The sequence below is a fragment of the Bolinopsis microptera genome, chromosome 6, assembly GCF_026151205.1.
Source record: "Bolinopsis microptera isolate Bmic1 chromosome 6, MBARI_Bmic_1.0, whole genome shotgun sequence".
NCBI classification, from domain to species: domain Eukaryota; kingdom Metazoa; phylum Ctenophora; class Tentaculata; order Lobata; family Bolinopsidae; genus Bolinopsis; species Bolinopsis microptera.
This window is the reverse complement of record NC_087077.1, coordinates 16,416,322-16,432,081: the sequence shown is the minus strand read 5'-3', so window position 1 is coordinate 16,432,081 and position 15,760 is coordinate 16,416,322. Positions and strand designations below refer to the sequence as shown.

Genomic DNA, 15,760 nt, shown 5'->3' with positions numbered 1-15,760 from the left:
CATACCCGAAAAGACATTTAACTAGTACTATCGTCTGGAAATTTTTTTCTTTTTTTTCTGCTGCAAAAATTCTATAAAACAGAACATAATTTAAATAAAAGTTTTTTATCTATATTATAATATATAATAAGAACCAATTTTCGATTTTTAATTGGAATTATGAACTTTGCATTGGCAAGACAGGCCTAACCTTACAATCACCTTACAATCTAAATCCTTTATCCTACTCGTGTATGAATGTTGATCACAAAATTAGTAATTCCCACAAAAGTATGAAAAACATTTACATATTTCAAAGAACATTCCACACATAACCAACGCTAAGCTCAGAATCACAGCAAAAGGATTTATTAAATAGAAACCCTAAAAGTAAAATTGAAACTCTAAGACTTGGGACTTCGAGACATGAACTGCTCAACGGTTGCATCTGTGACAGCAGCTCTACTTTCTTGGAACGTCTTTACAATACCTTGTAACTTCTCTATCAGTAACTTCTTTAGCTCACCTGCGGATAATCAAGTTGATGAAACTGTCATGGACTTTATCATTATCTCTAAATATGTTGTCGCTACATAACACTGAATTTAAGAATAATAGTTAGTTAAGTGGGGAGGATTTGTGTACGTCTTAGAATTGTACATTATTCGACAATTGAAATCCAAAAGAAAAATTTTCAGAGCTTAATGCAACACACTGTGACCCTAATATTATGTTATTAAAATACCATTTTTTGATAGTAAGTTCCACATAAAGCTAATAATGTAGCTAATAATGTAGCTAATAATGTAGCTAATAATGTAGCTAATAATGTAGCTAATAATGTAGCTAATAATGTAGCTAATAATGTAGCTAATAATGTAGCTAATAATGTAGCTAATAATGTAGCTAATAATGTAGCTAATAATGTAGCTAATAATGTAGCTAATAATGTAGCTAATAATGTAGTTAATAATGTAGCTAATAATGTAGCTAATAATGTAGCTAATAATGTAGCTAATAATGTAGTTAATAATGTAGCTAATAATGTAGCTAATAATGTAGCTAATAATGTAGCTAATAATGTAGCTAATAATGTAGCTAATAATGTAGCTAATAATGTAGCTAATAATGTAGCTAATAATGTAGCTAATAATGTAGCTAATAATGTAGCTAATAATGTAGCTAATAATGTAGCTAATAATGTAGCTAATAATGTAGCTAATAATGTAGCTAATAATGTAGCTAATAATGTAGCTAATAATGTAGCTAATAATGTAGCTAATAATGTAGCTAATAATGTAGCTAATAATGTAGCTAATAATGTAGCTAATAATGTAGCTAATAATGTAGCTAATAATGTAGCTAATAATGTAGCTAATAATGTAGCTAACCAGTAAGCATAGCCCCACTCTCATAATCCCCCTTTATCTGAGCTAGTTTCGCGTCGTCCTCTTCAAAGAATGTTAAGTATTTGAAGGACACGTCCACGCTGGTATCACCCCCGAACTCTCGGTGCTCCTCAACTGACACTTTACCTCCTTGAAAGGTATTCAGGTTTGAGTGACCAAATGAGGAGATATCAGATTAACTATGTTAGCCTGCACCAGTGGAACGATTTGTGGCTGGTTATTAATGTTCTACGATCTAGAACTCGGTTCTAACATATTTCTTACATTCTCTGATTGCCAGTTTGGATGAAAAGTAAACCTGAGAAAGCGTATTTGTTGATCTTTTTCTTGATCTGGTTTGCAGTATCGCACACCTCCACAGCAGAGTTAACTTCACTGGAACTCATCTTCGTTTGAGCTCCTGGAAAAAATAAATGGACGAATATTACTTTAAGTAATTTATCAGTATCATTCATTTAGGTAGTTAGCAAGAGTAAAAAGAATATAGTTATGTTTGAACTTTGAAGTCTCAAACATAACCGCTCTTATATGGTTAACCACCTTGCTTGTGTTGTTGGTTAATCATGTGAGCGGGACATAAATACCTCATTTCAAATTAAACTCGGACTAACCCTGTAGAGCTGGTAAGAAGGTGGAGTGAAGAAGAGCTGGTTTGGGAAGACTTAATCGTGGGGCAACGTCTCTTGTCATACGGAAATAGGGGTCCTGGGAAGATGGTTCAAATCATGGTTTGACTCATCACCATGATAGTGTGATCAGAGAGCATGAATTGTTCTGGACTGACAAAAAGATCCTTTCAAATTTCTTATCTGTGATCGTGGATATCAATTATTTCTAACAACTTGAAAGGAAATATAAATTATAAAATCTTCTTAACAATATTAATCGAACCTGATCAATGGCACAAGGGATAAGGCAGGGTACCTTCCGGTTCCCAAACAAGTGGGGGAAGGAAGTACTGAAACTAGGGGCAGCTTGTATGGCTGGAAATGATACTTTCCCGATGTAACTTGTCTCATCAAAACCGAATATCTTTTGTGCTTGGTTGAAATTCACGCATTTCTGAAGAAAAAAGTCGTGACGTGAATTTTGTTCTATATTCCAAGAGTGAAAGCTATTCGGGAGATTTAAGTTTAAGATTGAAGTTATACACAAAAGTGATTGTAGAATAAGATTCATTAAATTTTTAAATAGTTTTAACACTAAAGAATACGCTAGTCGGCATCAGATTTTGAGATATTTGATTCAATATAATGCTATAATGCCATATAAAGTAACATACTTGTAACATGACGTATGAAACTAACCTGAATTCTGGCTATGTTCCAATAAAATTCCTTGCAGCTGGGAATGTAGTCCAGATCACAGAATATAAATGTTTTCTCAGGGTTGAATCCGAACGCAATGATGTCCTGATAAGGTTTAAAAGGTGATAAATCAGACGTGCATATTATCTTTTATTATAAACAAACGTTCTAGCCGTCTTAATGACTGATCACTGATTTATACTGTATAGACATATAATACATAGTAATTGGCATTTAGGATTGCGAAACAAACACTAATAATTGACTTGTACATGTGGATCAACAATCACTTTGTATTCACATAATAAACATAATTTACATCACGCTGAGTTCCAATAAGTAACTAACATAGATGAAATTTGTAAATCATGGAACTCAGAACCATATAAAATACCTCATGACATTATTCATCTTACTTCTGAATAGAACTAACCTTGATGTTAAGGTAAGCCAGTCTATTGGCTTCCTCCAAACTCAGGTCTTTCCACAGGAACTTCTCATCGTCAGTCATCTGTATAACAAGGGGCACATCAAACACATCCTGCAGCCATCTGGAGGAGGGTTATCCATGTTATATTGATCATGTCAGATGTAACATGTAAGTACAAAATACAAACAGACTTTAAGACTCAAGTTGTAATTATTACTAAAGGATTTGTCAATATTAGGCCTTGTTCAGATTCGAAAGTTCAAACAGCCAGATCAATAAAAGTTAAATATTACATTATTTAAGTTATATTATACAATAACCTACTTGGTGAACATGAAAGGGACACAGTGTCCCATATGAAGGGACCCGGAACTAGGACCTCTACCAGTATACAAATAAAAGGGCTTCCCTTGCTCTTTTAAGGTCAGTATGTGGTCGAAGTCTCGGTGAGAGAAGACAATACCACGACGGAGAAAGTGATGAGGCTCATGACCTGCCGGACATTTCAGGATTTCAAAATGTGTAATTATGATTTACATATCATAAGTAATGAATGATTTGATTGGAATATTTTGCAATTCAATCGAAGACTCACTATGCACTACATAGATCAGAGATATTTATTTTCCTCAAAACAAATAAGTTGTCTACGTTTACCGACCTGTTATTTTAGTAAAACGGTCTAGCAGCTCCGGTGAAATTTTTTGGGAGCCGAATTTCTTTATTAACTTGTCGTAGTCTATTCCTTTCTCATCCTCTCCTTTAACATCCCACGGGGTGATTACCTGAGATAAGGAATGTTTAATTTAATATAAAAACTTGCATACCTCTAAAATCTTACATTTCTTAAAATTTTCACAAATTACATGTGAGCCAAGTCGTATGTTGTTATAACAACATAAATGTATACAATATAATATGTTATGGAAGAAGAATTATTATAATATCAAACATCTAGTTAATTTAAATACATGTAACTAACCTGTTCGGCAATTTCGCAGTTTTCGAGGTTTTTCTCTAAAGGTTGGGTGGTCATATCAGAATAATACCGAACAAAATAAACAGTCCTGTTGACGGATACTTGAGCTGGTTTTACCAAAAGCTCAGAACAAGGGTAGAGAGAACGTTGCTGCTGGAGACGTTGCTGCTGGAGAGTCTTTACAAGTAGCTTCCGGAAGTGGCGGGCTAAGATTATGATTGTATCATTCCATCAATATATCTGAGGTATGTTGTTTGAATGTCAAAAATTGTGATTACTAAAGTTAAATTTCCCGCTAGTATATAAACTTGTGAATAAACAAATAACAACAAATTAATTTGAAAGTATAAACAGGAAGCTAATGGTGCTGGGATTAACAATAGAACTACGTTATCTAGGTGTGTAAAGTATAATCTCTAGACACTATATCAGTAGTACAATAGGAGTAAACTGTTGGTACTTTCATTGTTCTACACAGCTACACTTAGTTAATACAGTTAATTATGTAGTTTTGTAATTATGTAATTATGTTCCATACTTACTGAACTTCTTGGTGAAGATAGAAATGAAATTTCGAACTCAGTGAAGCAAGGAACATTGCAAAATAATAAAGTTTAATGATGTCACAATACATGCAATGAAATATAGCTTTAACGTGACGAAAAATAGGGTATCGTTTTATAGAGGGTTTCTGAATACAAAATTAAAATTAAAAATGATCCTTGGTACTAAGGTATGGTGATGCTCAAAAACACACAAAGAACACTGAAATATCATTGTCTAAGACACCCGTTATACACAAGACATTTGAGACAGAGATTGTTCTAGGTTCGTTAGAGATAAGAGAAATTCTCCTGTGTATACTACAAAGTATTTAATATAACTCCTATATATAATATAGTACATTAGAGCAATTTCCATTAATAATCAAATCTAACATAAACATAAATTATGGAGTCCACCGACCCCCTTCTGTGTTTGATTGTTCGGGCGAGTCCCAGGCCGTGGATCTGACATAAGTTGAGTGTTCACGCGACCGTTCCTGCGCAGCTTCTGCGCTGAATGCAGCTTGGTTCTGCTCGTGTTCTCTGCTTAGATTTCTGATTCGGCGCTGCATGTTCTCAAGATTGCGGCTTGCTGCTGCTGCTGCGTTCGGTGATAACGCCCTCTTTTTACTCTTGTGCTTCTTATCTGGATAGGGAGAATTGCCAGTGTTAACGTTGATATTTGAACATATTCCAGAGTAGTAACTAATTTTCATAACGAATAGGTTTTTGTGATTAAACTGAATATAAAAATGACAGAAGATTTTTTGAGCAATTGATGATGCTACGTGGTACAACAAAATAACGCAACCTGACCGTTCAATGTTCATTTCAATTATTGAACTTGCTCCAAACTTGCTCAACAAAAATGTAAATGGGATTGAATGCCACATAATGCAAATTGTTTTACGTTTTAATTTCCCTTTCTTGGACTTTTTCTTTTTCCCGGAAGTTTTGATTTCCCCAACCCAGTGCAGGAAGGGACATGTATCTATCGAGCCACACTGTTTTCCGTAGTAACACGGTATCATTTTCTGAAGAATAAATTGTAAGAGTCACTATTTAATAATGATTAATGTCATGGGTGAATAATATTTTGAACAATAATTAACATAAAGATCGGGCTAATTTTACAGATCGTCATGGAATTAAATTCAATGTGAAAATAAAATAATAATGGGAAGTAAGTTGACTCCTTCACATTGCAATTCTATAAAAACATTATGGAATTAATATAGCATTGTAACTTATAATGTATGTAAAAGTATGTGTATAATCTCAATAATTTCAATAATTTAAAGATTGAACATACCTGAACGCGTTTGTTCTCTGTGTCAGTGTGAGTGTATTTACATTGTCCAACTCTACATGCCGTGTTGAACTTACACAGAGGGTGGATCTTATAGCAACTGTAAAATATAATTACACTATAATATATTTTACTAACGTTGAGCGGTAAGGATTGACATTTTCATAAGATTCTATGATCATATTTTCAATTTCACACTATTTTCTAAGGTCATTATTATCGATGAAGAGTCCTAAAATCACTCGAAAAAACTAACCTTAGCACTGCCTCACAGTTGGGGAATTTCTCGCACGGTTCAAATGGGTGATGTTGAGTACAGGCCTTCAAGTTGGGACAGTCTGGCCAGAACTTGCACCTAGGAGTAGAAGGAAGGGTGTCATCTCCCGAGAGAGGTTGACGGGGGCGCGGACCTGCCGCTGCTCCCGCTGACCGCGATCCCTCGCATTTCTCATATTTGTATCTGAAAATCGTCGGGACTACTGACAATTTAGCACCACGAGGTCACCACGATCACAATGAGGCAAATAATAAACAGCCTTGAAATTTAAAAAGTTAAACAACAGAATTATGTTGGAATGACCATGTACCTAACATTTACTCTGGACTGCTTGTCGTTCAGTTCGTTAGTCACAACCTTGGTGGCGTGGACCAGTTCTCGCTTGAACTCGGACATGTCTATGCTGGGGACTGCATTTCGAACCACGCCCACCTCCACTCGTCCCCAGTCGTGAGATGCTTGGTGTGTTCTCCCTGGCTTGTCTGGTATGTCCTCTGAAGTAACGTTATGGAGTTATAACCTCACACGACATTTTGTACGATTGACTAAACTATGAGATTTAATAATTTTGTCTCACCTTCAACAGCAAAGACTGAACATTCAATTATGATAATGAAAAGTGCACATGATAGCTGATGATCTCACCAATGTAGTATAATGTTATTTATCAAAGAAAGTAGTATTATTTACCAAGTTTGATAGCAGGACAGATTGACATGATGATAGGTTTTCCAGTGTTGGGATCAACTCCCAGTTCCACTATCAGCGGCAGTTTTATACCCTCCATCTGATGCTTTGCCTCCACCTTTCTAGTGTCTTTGTTTGCCGTTACTGAAATAAAGATATATTTCAATACTGGACAAGAGGTAGCATACAACTAATAGAGTATGATAACCTCTTACCTGTATTAATGATACTGAAATCTCGCTTTATATAAATTTACTACTGTAGTAACTCAGGTACATTTAACTAACCTTTAATAGTAGCACTCTCAACAGCCTCAATAAAACTAGAAGCAACAGAAGCGTATTTAGAAACAGACTTGTTCCTAGATCCTCCACCCTCCTCGTCACTTATATCGCTGAATTCCTCGCCCTTGTGCTTTTCTTTTCGGTAATTTCTGTGCCTTCTCTTTCTTTCTGCTTTAGGGATAATTGACGGGCTTTCGTCTTTCCTGATACACATTTTGTTTAAGTCAAGATTTCGATGGCCGGTGAGGGAAAACAACTTGATAGGTACATCGAAGGATCGTGATCGTTATGTACGGTTGAATTTTAAATACAAATATATAAGAATCTAAAACTTGGAGAGAACAGTGAAAATAATAACAAAATTAATGATCCTTACTCTTGATTGTGGCTCTCCGATATCATTTGCCTCTTTTCCTCCTCCAATAATTTTGGAAAATCAATAGCTTGGATCGCTTTCAAAATTTCCAATTTATGTTCAATCTGTGGATCGGGTTTCGTAGGTAATTGACTTTTACTAATTTTTTTATTCTCTTTTTTGACCAACTTGTCTGATCTCATTTTCCCAAAACCATTGGTTTTCTCCTCTTCCGACCCAGATTCAGAACTAGAAGAACTTGACGAAGACGATGAACTGGAGGATGTTGAGGAAGAAGATGAAGAGGATGAAGATTTCCTACGCTTCTTTCTTCTTTTTTCTAGTTTAGCTTCCTGTGGTGGCTCAGAGGAAGAATCTGATATGAGCTCTTCAAGTTCGCTCTTTTTTACAACTGGTTCTGCTACCACTGGCTCTGTAGGTAGCAAGTTTACTTTCATTTTAATCCAATAAAAAACCTAAAGAATAAAGATGTCTTGACGATATGCGTACATGGAGGCAGAGATGCGAAAACATTGGTTTAGGCTAAAAACACAGGTTAAGTTTTATTCGAAATATTATATCTCTACTGCTGCTTCTTGATACCAAATTACCAAACACTGAAAAACACTGAAGAAAAGTAATCTGAGGATATAATTTTAGGTACATACCAGATGGCTCCTCTGGACTTAGCATACTGAACAGCCTGTAAAACATACAGACATTACTTCAAATACATTTTAAGTTGCAACTATTAATTTCGGGAAAAAATGTCTCCAAACCTGAAGCTAGAAGCTACATTTAAATAAATCATAACATTTATTGCATGTTAACTAGTTACTAATTCTTACCATGGAGTAAAAACAGCGGACTGCTTTCCAAGGAAAGGTTCCAACTCAGCCTGTACTTCTGCTGCAGTCTTGTAGTTGTGTAACATGACAATGATGTACTCTGCAAACTCGTCATCTCCAGGACATTTCAACTCTTCTATCTTCTTCGTTATCAATTCCTGAGGTAAAGAAATGGTCATGTCAAGCATGAATCTGAGAGCTAAGGCAATTTAAGTATTAAATTTCAAATCTGCAGATGTCATAATCATGAAAGCATCAACATTTAACAATAAGAGAGCACAATAAAGCAGTTTCAAATCTTTTATCTTATCATTACCTTTACGTGGAAAGTGGAAAGTCCAGTCTTCTCCAGCAAAGACATGGGAGCTACAAAGAGATTGAGGTGGTCTCATAGTTCCACTGGAGATTTCATTATTAAATAAATAAATAAACATTTACAATTATTCATTTATTTCACGTTTACTTCATCTTCTACAGATCTTGCCATATGGGATATTCATATTTTTGTTGTCAAATAATTCAAACCTATAAAGGATGACTCTGTATTATTATCTAATTATAGCTATGAAACAGGCACACTAGTTTTAGGAGTACCTATAGCTTTGATTGAAAACTATTCAATCCGGTACATGCTACTTTTTAGTCTTTCAGGGTTTTACAATTGAAATAATTGACTAACTGATAAATTGATTACAAAATATAATTAAAAGGTTGGGCTTTCAGAGAAGAAAACAAATGGTAAACAGAAAATTGATTATGTTACATGGTAATATTATGTTATATTTCATGATCATAATTACAATTCAGATAAATATTCGTTGGTCAATAATACAAATTATCCAATATATATGATTGTCATATCATAACAATAAAGCATCAAATAATCAGATTAGATAAAGTTAAATCGACAGTTTATTTAAGTTATTAAGTTATTATTATTAAAGTTAATAAGAATCATGCTATATAATATTCAATGCTAGTACAGTTCTTAAAACCTATCTGTATCAGAAAAACAACACAAATAGAGTTTTATCATATTAATTTTATCACAAGCTTGTTGTGGAACATTGACTTTAAGTAAATCAAAGTTGTGGTTAAGAGTGTTCAGCTAAATGGAACAAGACGGTACAGTAAAACCTTGATTTACCCCAAAGTTTGGGAGAAAGGAAAAACTGCGGTAAATCAGGGTTGGCAGTAAATCGGGGTTTTGATTGGGACATTATGTATGCTAAGCCCTATTTGGGGAAAGGAAATAGCCACAGTAAATCGAGGTTTGCGGTAAATCGGGGGTGGTAAATCAGGGTTTTACTGTACAATAGCGGTTACTAGCAATAGGTTAGAGTTTAATTATCATAATATTGTCTCCAGAATTGTCTGGCTTTAAGTGGGTTCTATTTAGCAAAAGATATAATCATTGTGAAGATGAAAGTGACCCTTCTAAATGGTCAATGATCACATCCATCATTTCAACTCATTAAGCAAGTCAAGTCTAAAATGTCTCTTATCTACTGCCACATGATTTTTGGTGGGTTTTTAAGTAGATTTTCAGAGCAAATCGTTTTCCACATTCAGTGCAGGCAAAGTTTTTCTCACCAGAATGCAATATCAAATGCTGCCTCAATGTTGTCCTTTGAGAAAAATATTTCCCGCACAAATGGCAGCCAAATTCCTTTTTATTTTCAGTGACATGCACTCTACTATGAAGCAATACTTCCCTGTGAGATGCAAACACCAATCCACATTTTGTACAAGTTCTTTCTGACGATTTGGTCTTCAACCCAGATGCCTTGGTTCCCTTTTCAGTTTTTGACTTTTGAGGGGCTTTTCTTTTCCTGTTGCTAGAACCGGGATTTGATACTTTATCATTAAAGAGATCTCCTTTCTGCGAGACAAAAGAAGGGAATTGTAAAAATTCTGGATTATCTGGCATTTGAAGATCTCTACCAGCATTTTTGATCATTGTTGGCATGGATGATCCAGGACCAGAAGGGTTGATCAATCCTTGAATAATACAGAAACAGTCTAGACCGTGACAAGCTGGGCACCGTCTATGTTGCTTCAGTGTTCTTCCATCTTTGTCTGTGATCACTGGCTGGGTTTCTGATTTGATAGGTTCAGTTTGCTTTGATTTGTTATTTCCAGTATCCAGCGTTAGAAAAGGCTCAAGTCTGAAAAGGATGATTTTTAAAGAAAAATTTGCTTCCATTCAAGGATTAGGACACCCACTTGCACTGCTTGTTTGGTGTTAAAATTACGAACATTGTGGACAGTGCCAATTTTTGTGGACAAATCTGTTCTACTATAGATGGAAGAAATGGTGCTGCAAACGATTTTTGAATTTCTAAATTATAACCTCTCCAGGGGCTTTGAGCCAACATCAGCCAAAAAAGGTGATTTTAGTTACTTGACTTGAAGGAAATGATACAATGAATTATAAAAATACCTTTTATCATATGGTACAAGTGCAGGATTATAAACTTTAAAAGGTAGTAGGTCATACAGTCGGATTCTATTTGTGAGCAAACTGGTAGCAGGAGGAGTGGAAGGAACAGCCAAAGGTGGCCTATTTATTATGCTATCTGCCTTCAACACTGTCTCTTTACTGCTTCTCAGATTGTTCTGCTCATCAAGGTCAAGCAGAGTTATGTAATTCTTGTTGGATTCCTCATAGATTGCAGCTTTTGTTGGAAGGGTAGATATCTCCCCGATTTGCTGCATATCCTAATAATTGAATTTTGTCAATTTCATAACATTTAACACCTCAAGCATTACTATGTTTATCAAATAATTTGAGGATCTAATGATGGGAATAAAAACAAATACTTCAAGGAGATTAGTGTTGTAGTGGCAGTTTCCAACTGCAACGTTTGCAATTGAATACTTTCAAAACAACCTAAATTACATAGTGCGATGATATTTTGTAGACATGTGTGATGATGTGATGTCATAAATTTTACTTCACTTTACTTTACTTTATGAAGTCAGCTGGTCTTATCTTGCGTGTAGAAATGCCCCAGTGGCGTAACGTTGCCTGTTGGCGCCCCCCTGCCGAAAAAAGCGCCCCCCTGTTGGCGCCCCCTCCCCTGTTGGTGCCCCTCCCTAAAATTGAACAAATTAGGTGATTTTAGAGAATACGCCGGTAAAATCTCTAAAAAAGTGTGTATCTAGAGCAAAACGCGCAGTTTTGCTAGTACTTTAGTTAAGTTTTCGAAATTGTCCCACATTCAAACGACGATTTGGCGCCCCCCTAAGACGGCGCCCCCCTGCACAGCGGGGTCAGCAGGGCCTTTCGTTACGCCACTGAAATGCCCTCAAGTTAAAAACTTGTAAACTTATATTTAACAGTGGTCTCTAGAAACCAAGTGCAAATCATATTTACCCATAATGTATTTATTGACTGACGCGGGATAGTTTTAAAATCCGTATTGTATATTGTATATAAAGTATTTTGTTGACAAATGAACTCATTTCCTAATTTTAACTAATTTATTCTGTTTTAATCTAATATTATAGATTATAGTAATATATGTTACCAGCACATTACAATACCTTATATACCTTTTTTTATGGGGAAAAAAACGCTTTAACTATCAATGAGAGTACAAATTTTTAATTCTTGACCTTAGTGCCACAGTTTCTGTGGTAAAAACAAATTTATAGTTAAACGTTATATATTGTAGAAGGGCATGATTTACTCACATCACTAAGCATCTGGATGGATAATTAGCACACAAAGATAAACTGACCTTTAAACATGACCACCAGCTATACCACGCAACCATAGCTCCGAAATAAACAAATTGCTCTACATAGAAACATCTGGCCTGATCCTATCACATTGTGGTCCCCAGGGGTTCGGTAAAGCCCTTACAGGCAACTGGGTCCTTTTACCAGCCACAATAAAATTGATCATGCCAGTACTGTCATAAACTGTAACCAACTATTTAAAAATTAGATATCCTTTGCTAAATTTTAAATTTTAAGTCATAGAGCAATCTTCTCAATTTTAAAATTTTTAAGAATTATATTTTACCCTAACTATGATGTGGTGGCATTTCATACTTAACTAAATTTCAACTTTGAAAGTAAATAGATTATTAGTGACAACAAAATTATAGTTTAAGACATCCGTTCTGCATTGTGTTTCCAATATTAGAATTTATGATATGTATTGATTGAATAATTGGTAATAAATTTAACTTTTGTTTTATTAAACTTTTGTTTTATTATGTTAGGAAGCTTTTATCGGGCCTTATATTAGTAGGGGGATTTGTTAAAAGATTAAGGATATTGTGTGGACATCCTTCAGTAAAATTTTTAAGGGAACATTAGTTAAAATACCAGGTTCATGCCACATCATGTGCAATCACTGGCGAAAGCTTAAGGATGCATTGGGATTGTGCCACCTACATTGTCAACTCCAGAAAATGATCAAAAAACTATAATTACCTTACAAGACATATTTATAACGTACGAAATGTGGCGGTTTTCCGAAAATTTCGCCATATTTTCGGACCGCCAAAATTTCGGTCGTCGTAATAGAATCCGTCGCATTATCTTTTAGCTTATATCAATGACTGTGCCTTCACTGCTTTATTTTGTTTCTAAAAAGTAATATCAAGTAAAATAAATAAATAAATTCTGGCATCTTGGGACAAATTATCACCACACCAATGACGAATTGAATGTCAAGCAATACAGTTTAAATTTGCATTAAAATACATGTATGTGCTAACATGAAAGTCTTACAGTTTTAATACAGACTAAGTTTGAACATGATTTTACCGAATTTCAGAAATTTCCTTACTGCTTACTGTCACAAAAAATGATGAAAAATACCCTTATTTTCTGTGACGTCCGAAATTTGACGGTTTTTGTTCAATTTCGCCATATTTTCGGACCGCCAAAATTTCGGTCGTCGCAAATTGGTCCGCCACAAAAAAGTCTTGTAAGGTAATGGTACACTACTTTCCCTGGCTATGGAAGATCTTTTGGATTCCCGTAATTGTACGTTCGCTTTTCCATACAATCACATATATAGTTTGTCAGCGCAATTTAAGTAGGAGTACCACATTTGATAGCGTAGTGGTAGCTTTCATAATTTGTTATCGAAGATGGTATGTTTTTACATTTAGTTCTCTGCTAATAAAATTGCTGAGAAAAGAAAAACATCAATTTGTTATTGGACATCTAACAACCATGATCAGAAAAAAAAAGAAAAAAAAAGGGGGGGACCCCCAACCCATGTAGCTGAGACACCTCACAGCAAGTAGATCAAAGTGGCTCTTGCTTGTGAACGGTGCGTCAATTACCCGCCGAAGCGGTGGGTTGGGAGTCCCCCCTGGGATCATTTCGTCCGTAAAATTATATACAACATAAAATAGTACAGTAAAATATCAAAATTTACATAAACAAATCTAGGAAACCTCAAAGCTCGTCTTCTGGGGTCAACCATGATCAAATGTTCTCTTTTCATATTTGGATACTTAATTCTCTAGTCTGCGAAAGACATTAAATCGAAGGGTCAAGCAAGGCCTTTTATTGCACTGCAGCAGTTTTTAGCCTTATATTGGTATATTAACTACTACATAATATTAGGTAAAACATATTACATATAAGGCTCTTACGTAATCAGTAGAATAAAAATTCGCATATAATTCACATTCAAAAATTTACAAATAAAAACGTTGTATTATGTTTGGCTTCAAACTTAAACATGTTATTTTTAAAATTTATAATAATATAAATACCAACATTTTCGTTTCGCTTATCTGATTATGATTCATTATTTAAAATAACCAAAAATACACATAGCCATGAGTCCACACGTACTGCGTGACGCGCTTGTTTCACAAGTAAAATAGCACAACTCCTGTGATGCCGTTTGGCGGTTACTGGGCACAGGGGGACTGAAGTGCAAAAAACTACTGCTAACTACTGCTAACTGCTGCTCACTGCTGCTAACTGCTGCTAACTGCTGCTAACTGCTGCTTATAACTGCTGCTGTCGCGCGCGCCATTTGCAGCAGTTAGCAGTAGGTTTGAGTTAGCAGCAGTCAGCAGCAGTTTCTTTGCACTTTAGTCTTCTTGTGTGGGCGGCGATCTTCATGTATCACGTCGTGACCCCCTGCATTGTGCATTGTTGTTTCACTAAGTATAACATGTAAGCGTTTCTACGATACAGGGGCCAGAGCCGCACACTCGTGCGCGGCGGGTCATAAACGTATGACGAGGCGGCACTCAGCCTGTCATTCCGCCAAAGTCTCTATTCTATGATTATGAACATAAATACAATAGCCTGGGATCCCCACGTAATTCGGCGGACGCGCGCTACTGCAAGCGAAAGCTAGTGGGCTCTGGTTAGAGAAAACCAAAAAATAATTATATAAGTTCATATTCTCTAAGTTAGGCGCCGTTCAATATTTTTCATTTTGCATTATGTGTTGTGGTCTTGACTTGATTGACGATGTCAATCCGTCGAGATCGTTGCTTTGCGAAGCAGAGCAACGATCGACGACGATGCGAAGCAAGAGTGCTAGTTCGCGCGGCGCGTCGAAGTCCTCCAAGGTCTTGACGGATGTTACTCGTCTAAATTTCTTCGAAGTAGCGCGCGCCGCTTTCTTCTCGAAATGTTAGCCAGAGGTGAGAGGCAAATCACACGTGCAACGAAGTAGCGCGCTTTTTGTTGTAGCGCGATGCACTACTGGGTCGCACGCGCATCAAATAATGCTTCTCGTAGGTAGTGCGCCATCGACAGTGAGCCGCGCGTGCCGACTGTAGGATGGTTTTTTAGCGCTAATTTCGGCCAGCACAATTTTCTTCAAACAAATAGATATTGAGTATCCTTCCCGACCTCCGATTGCAACAAAAATTGGTAACCTTACTTATAGACTTACAAGGACAGTGTCCGAAAAATTTAAAGCATATCCAACCATCAGACATTATGTTACAGCTTAAAGCAGCGTATTTTGCCCCATTTTGATCACTATATCAACTCCGATATCCACCAAATTTTTTGGACAGTTGTGAAAGCCCTATTGGAAGGTCGTCGCCAATTTTCAGAATGATCTCATTTAAGGAACTGAAGATATATCCGAATAATACGACAAAAATCAACGAATTTGATCAATTTTGATCAAATTACGCGACTTTTACAGCTACTTTTGCTCCAAAAGCCGCGCACCATCAAATATGGCACCTAGGCGACACTCACTGATTTTTCCAAAAAGGTATGACAAATTTAGTATTGTGAAAATTCTCACAGTCTCTAGAAAACAGTGGTACAAAAATTTTTAAAATCCGAGCAAGTTTATTTTTATCGTGCACCCCCTACTTCTCGCAACCACGTATGC

General features: G+C 35.9%; 3 protein-coding genes across 4 annotated transcripts in view; all 3 read right to left on the bottom strand.

Annotated features, from left to right (window-relative positions):
- Positions 1 to 165: 165 nt before the first annotated feature.
- LOC134817273 (tryptophan--tRNA ligase, cytoplasmic-like) lies at positions 166 to 4,346 on the bottom strand. The gene is made up of 10 exons (XM_063826410.1): positions 4,108 to 4,346; positions 3,787 to 3,910; positions 3,450 to 3,618; positions 3,129 to 3,246; positions 2,696 to 2,800; positions 2,280 to 2,450; positions 2,000 to 2,093; positions 1,687 to 1,788; positions 1,371 to 1,517; positions 166 to 505 (listed from the first exon to the last, which is right to left on the bottom strand). Exons 1-10 carry the CDS (start codon positions 4,159 to 4,161, stop codon positions 384 to 386), a joined length of 1,206 nt encoding a protein of 401 aa, XP_063682480.1. The 5' UTR covers positions 4,162 to 4,346; the 3' UTR covers positions 166 to 383.
- A 98-nt stretch (positions 4,347 to 4,444) lies between these two features.
- Positions 4,445 to 15,760, bottom strand: part of LOC134817271 (zinc finger CCCH domain-containing protein 14-like) — an 86,895-nt gene continuing 75,579 nt past the window's right edge. The window contains exons 1-11 of one of the 2 annotated variants that reach the window (XM_063826409.1): positions 8,726 to 9,188; positions 8,410 to 8,567; positions 8,230 to 8,264; positions 7,583 to 7,994; positions 7,210 to 7,409; positions 6,926 to 7,066; positions 6,546 to 6,729; positions 6,215 to 6,313; positions 5,962 to 6,058; positions 5,560 to 5,683; positions 4,445 to 5,295 (exon numbers count right to left, since the gene is read on the bottom strand). In XM_063826409.1, the coding sequence (XP_063682479.1) occupies positions 5,054 to 5,295; positions 5,560 to 5,683; positions 5,962 to 6,058; positions 6,215 to 6,313; positions 6,546 to 6,729; positions 6,926 to 7,066; positions 7,210 to 7,409; positions 7,583 to 7,994; positions 8,230 to 8,264; positions 8,410 to 8,567; positions 8,726 to 8,770 (1,737 nt within the window). In that variant the 5' untranslated portion in view covers positions 8,771 to 9,188 and the 3' untranslated portion in view covers positions 4,445 to 5,053. Of the gene's footprint in view, positions 5,296 to 5,559; positions 5,684 to 5,961; positions 6,059 to 6,214; positions 6,419 to 6,545; positions 6,730 to 6,925; positions 7,067 to 7,209; positions 7,410 to 7,582; positions 7,995 to 8,229; positions 8,265 to 8,409; positions 8,568 to 8,725; positions 9,189 to 15,760 lie in introns of those variants that run through there. The other variant, XM_063826408.1, reaches the window with a different exon arrangement.
- LOC134817274 (zinc finger protein 835-like) lies at positions 9,150 to 11,145 on the bottom strand. Its single transcript, XM_063826411.1, has 2 exons — positions 10,853 to 11,145; positions 9,150 to 10,577 (listed from the first exon to the last, which is right to left on the bottom strand). The coding sequence occupies exons 1-2, from the start codon at positions 11,125 to 11,127 to the stop codon at positions 9,911 to 9,913; spliced, it is 942 nt and encodes a 313-aa protein (XP_063682481.1). The 5' UTR covers positions 11,128 to 11,145; the 3' UTR covers positions 9,150 to 9,910.